This window comes from Gouania willdenowi, chromosome 14, assembly GCF_900634775.1.
Source record: "Gouania willdenowi chromosome 14, fGouWil2.1, whole genome shotgun sequence".
NCBI lineage: Eukaryota > Metazoa > Chordata > Actinopteri > Blenniiformes > Gobiesocidae > Gouania > Gouania willdenowi.
This window is the reverse complement of record NC_041057.1, coordinates 27,160,961-27,165,796: the sequence shown is the minus strand read 5'-3', so window position 1 is coordinate 27,165,796 and position 4,836 is coordinate 27,160,961. Positions and strand designations below refer to the sequence as shown.

The 4,836-nt window shown below is 38.2% G+C and overlaps 1 protein-coding gene across 1 annotated transcript; it reads right to left on the bottom strand.

Annotated features, from left to right (window-relative positions):
• Window positions 1-1,438: 1,438 nt before the first annotated feature.
• hmgn1b (high mobility group nucleosome binding domain 1b) lies at window positions 1,439-4,633 on the bottom strand. Its single transcript, XM_028465871.1, has 6 exons — window positions 4,402-4,633; window positions 3,246-3,266; window positions 3,086-3,115; window positions 2,958-2,999; window positions 1,692-1,799; window positions 1,439-1,606 (listed from the first exon to the last, which is right to left on the bottom strand). The coding sequence occupies exons 1-6, from the start codon at window positions 4,417-4,419 to the stop codon at window positions 1,559-1,561; spliced, it is 267 nt and encodes an 88-aa protein (XP_028321672.1). The 5' UTR covers window positions 4,420-4,633; the 3' UTR covers window positions 1,439-1,558.
• Between the last annotated feature and the right edge of the window lie 203 nt (window positions 4,634-4,836).

Here is a 4,836-nt window from a genome sequence, read left to right as displayed (position 1 = left end):
GTGCCTCCAATAAGATGTCCTGTAGATGCTAATGGCAAAATGCTGCTAAGAACTCTGGATACCTGTCGTCTTCTGGCATCAAAATGAACTCAGTACAGATCTAGAAACTATCTTTTTACAGCTTGTTGATTCTCATCAACTAGAGCCCAATCGAGATGGTATTTTTAGGCTCGATACCAATATTTGGGTTTTTAAAAAGACAACATCAGATGATTTTGCCTTGCCGATAACTGTTATCAGTTTGTTTTGTCTACACTCAGAAATTTAAAGTAAGATTAACGACATTGAAGGATTACTGAGACATTGGAATTTTACTAATATTTGTTGACAAATTTCTTAATTTCATGAAGCTTTTTTATTTTTTTTCATGGTAAAAACACATGGCTACTCCATACACTGTTGATACTATTTGACATTTGTATCAAATGATCTGTCTTCTAAGATACCTCACTGACATCAAACGTATCTTTTTTTCAGCACTGAGGTGTAAAGATTGTCTTCACAGAATTACTGGGACATCCGTCATCACTTGTGACTATAAAATAAAATAAACAGCTACTGCTTCACTAATCTAACTTTGTCAAATTGAAAATTTAGATGTTTAATGTTCACACCTGCCAATAATGCTGCCTTAACTTTAGAGAAACAAACCGCAGTAACTACCAACCAAGTTTATTGGTTTGATAATCATCATCACACAGGTACATCTATAAACAAAAAAAAATGCACATTTGTACTTAATACAGATGCCTTAAACCCCACATTAATATTGCTACTGCTGGTTTGTGTTTGACATTTCAAGGAGAAATACAGTTCTCAGTATTTAAGAAGCAAGTTTCGATACATTGTTTTTATTTTTATGTTGGTTACATACCTGATTAGCTTAGCTAGGGAAAAAAAAAAAAAGAAACCATTCCTTTTTTAGCATCCTTACAATTTCACACTGCATTTAGAAAGATAGAATTCCCTTTTCACAGCAGCGATACAAATTTATTGCAATGCTATCACAGAAACACCACCAACAGACGCAATGTACTTCTGAGAGGGAGAGCTCCAGTACTACGGACTTTAGCTTTATTGATCGAATTGGTTCAGAAAACTGCATGAGTACAAGAGTTAAAGACAATGAACAAAGCTTACAAACATTCTAAAACACTGTTCTTCATTATAAACAATAAAACAATGAGTTGTCCATCCCTCCCTGGCAAAGTTCACATACACAGTCCCTTATAAAGCATATGGAATGTAATCCTCCGCCTTGCCTGTTGACATGCTTACCTGTTTCTGCCCCCCACCCACCCCGCCCCCCACACACCTTCACATTTAGAACTGAAATGAAATCCACTCACTGTAACAACAATGATGGCATAATCACGAGGATGTGATTAACTTCCTTTTGCCAATTGACTTTTTCCCCCTTTTAAAAAAAAAAGAAGTGTATTCTACAATCAAACTACTAAAAAACCTTTTTTTTTTTTTTTTTAGAAAATAGCTGATAAAAATATTCCCCTGAATTGTACAAGAAAAGAGGTACAGGGAGTGTGAAGCTGGAAAGATGTTATTCTGCTGCCTCGTCCTTTTCCTCAGCGGCGTCCGTAGCAGCGGCCTGTGGAAAAAAATTCAGAAATTAGGAGCATACTTTGAGTTAAGTTATACGTCTATTATTTCAAATGTCACAAGTAACCACTTACCTCTTCCTCAGCTTTGGCTTCACCGTTCTCTGCAGGGGCATCGTCTGCTTTCTCCTCAGGCTTGGCCTTTTCCACCTCCTTGGCTTTTTTAGCTTTCGCAGGCGCCTTCTACAGACAAAAACAATGACCAATGTTGATAAACTAACAGTTTAAAGGGATCCTCCACTGTTTTTACGAATGTCGCCTAAAATCTTTGAAATGTACTAATTAGAAGATATATGCCTAACAAAATGCATTATTTTGCAAGATATTTGTCTTTATTATTATTTATTTATAGTCAAGTATAGTCAGATCTATGAACACAGGTCAGATAGTGGAGCCCAGAGCTCACAGTAAACATGGTGATGCTGTGTTTAATTGTTAGGAAGTGGAACAAACTGCAGCTGAAGTCAGCACCACATGTGAACATTTTTAAATCAAAGTTAAAGGCACTATTTTTCTCTACTGCGTATGATTGAGAGAGAGATTTTTGGTCATGTTGTTGATGTCATGTGTTTGTTGATGATTTTAAATGCTCTTTGATTTTAAGCTGTTGAATGTTTTATCATGTAAAGCACATTGAGTTGCCTTGTGTATGAAATGCGCGATACAAATAAATTTGCCTTGCCTATTTCATTTCCAAAAATGGGATTTCTTTACCATTTTAGAGCCTGTGTTCTGCCATCTTGAAATCACATGATTGATGACATCACCCCAATTTGCCTGTAAACAAACCATTGTTTCCTATTGGAGTGAAGCATTCAGCCTGCTTTTTTAGATCGTTTAGCAGCTTTTTTGGTCAAAATGCCAACTTGTGCTGCTTTTGGTTGCTCTAAATATACAGGGAAAGTTAAAGATGTTGATGTAACACTTTTGTTTATCCAAAGACGACAAAAACAGTTCTGACCTGAAAATTAATCTATGACCAAAGGGGCGACAGTTCCAACTCTGCGGTTTGGTTGCACAAATTGGCATTTTGACCTAAAAAGCTGCTAAATGATTTAAAAAGCAGGCTGAATGTTTCACTCCAATAGAAAACAATGGGATATTTACTGGCAAATGGAGGTGTGCGACATCTACAATCACGTGATTTTAAGATGGCGGAACACAGGTTTTTAAAACGGCAAAGTAGTCCCATTTTTAAAATAAAAATGAATAGGATGCAAAATAATGCGTTTTATTAGGCATAATCTTCTAAAAAGGACACTTAAAAGATTTTCATAAACACAGTGGAGGATCTGTTTAAGACAACAGGACAAACTTAATCTGTTCTAAACACAGTCTCACCTTTGGCTTTGTTTTGGGCTCTGCCTTTGCTGGCTCTGCTTTCTACAAAAAAAAATAAAAGAAAATTGTGTCATCACAAGAAAGTAGGTTCAAAACTTTTGCTAGTGTTTTAATCGACTACTACTTACGTCCCCCAACCTCAACGATCTCCTTTTGGGCTGCAGAGTGAACAAACAGTGATTAGTTCAGCATCAGATACTACAGACTCACTGACATCTAGTGGCTGTATATTGTCATTTATTTATTTATTCACAAATGGTAAAAAAAAAAAATAATAATAATCCTTACCGCTGCCTCATCTATGGCTATCTGCAAAACAAGGAGTCAGAAGCCGTTATAAACAAGTGTGTAGAACATGTTATGTACTGTAACTCAAAAGTGAACATCATGAATACATTCAATATATTGACTTGACAATTAGATTAAAATTAAAAATGATTACTGCATAGAGAATATAATTCATAAAGAAAGACAAACAACTGGAAAAAGCATAAAATATGGGACCTATATTCCCTGGCGGAGGGGTACAGAGCAGCGTGTTTGAAAACACAAGTCCTGTGAGGTATAATAAAAGCGGACACTAGGGGGCGGTGTCACAATACTGTATAACAGCGGAGGAAGGAGGGGAAAGCCCCGCCTCCTCACAGCCCACTCATTCATTGGTAATAGCCGCTGTCTGTAGCCTGTGTTCCCGCCATAAGTTTGAAGCGTGTCTCCGTCGTGCTCAGCGCCGTGTGTCGCGGTAGCAGAATCTGTGAGAACCCAGCAACAGAGGCTCACCATCGCCATTGCATAACCTACGACTGGCCCGAGCCAACAGCGCGCGCGCGCACACACACACGTGCGCGCGCAGCTTCATTCAATAAACCGTGCGCGTCCCCGCCATTAACTTTATCTGGTTAATTAAAAAACACATACATAAGCAGAGTAATTTCGATATATATATATTAAAAAAAAACGCTGCAAACATTATTGACTATACAACTACAGCTACTAAATGTTAGATTTCATGAGGAAGTCGTGCTTTTCTTCGGTAAAACTTGAGCCCCCGGAGTGAGTGAGAGACTACCCCCACCGATAACAATCAATATGCCGCCAACTTTCTCTGCAGAAAAGCTACTTAACGACCAAACCCCCTTCCACTAACAACACATCTAACTAACCGGTTTCTAATCGGTGCAGTCGTGCATATCGCAATTCTGTTGCAATATGGTCTCATAAATGATTTACACGACACCAGAAAGAATAGACCACTAAACCAAATCAAAACACTCAGACTCACAGTGCTGTAACACAATCACGTTGCACTAAAAACACGCTGAAAGCAGGATTTGTGCGACTATGGTCACATGACAACAACACGAGCTAGTTTTAGAAATAGCATTAGTAGGTAAAGATAAAGATACTGTACAAGTCAAAGAATTTAAGACCGCAGGCTACTCACTTTGCTCCTTTTAGGCATGGTTGGTTAAAATGAGGTGTTTTGGAGAAAAGAAAAAGAAAGAAGTTGGTATAGAATTGAGGCAAAAATACAGTGGTATTTTCTGGATAAAGCCGTGACACTACAGTCTAATACAGCGCAGCGAGTCGTTAATGTTCCATTGGAAGAAAACTAGCTCAAACCGGATTGGATTCTCCCTTATTCTAACCACTGTGCTTCCTGCGTAACGGACACACAAAAACCCGCCCCTGCTGCAACTCGATTGGCTAAGACAGCGGTGACGCACACTATTTCAAATTTGGCCTCTTACCGGGTTGGACACGTCTCATGTCAATCAATAAAAACATGGCGAGCTATTTGTCTTTCCCTACAAGTCTGCCATAACGGATTGTCGTTTGCTGTATTTCTCTCTGTTATATATTCTTTTGTGTAATCTAA

Bases quoted from the DNA above. Each gene is read 5' to 3' on its own strand.
- hmgn1b (XM_028465871.1), bottom strand. The intron at 3,116-3,245 runs GTAAGGATTATT...TTCACTCTGCAG, and splicing joins TAGCCATAGATGAGGCAGCG to CCCAAAAGGAGATCGTTGAG. The intron at 1,800-2,957 runs GTGAGACTGTGT...TTTTGTCTGTAG, and splicing joins AGCCCAAAACAAAGCCAAAG to AAGGCGCCTGCGAAAGCTAA.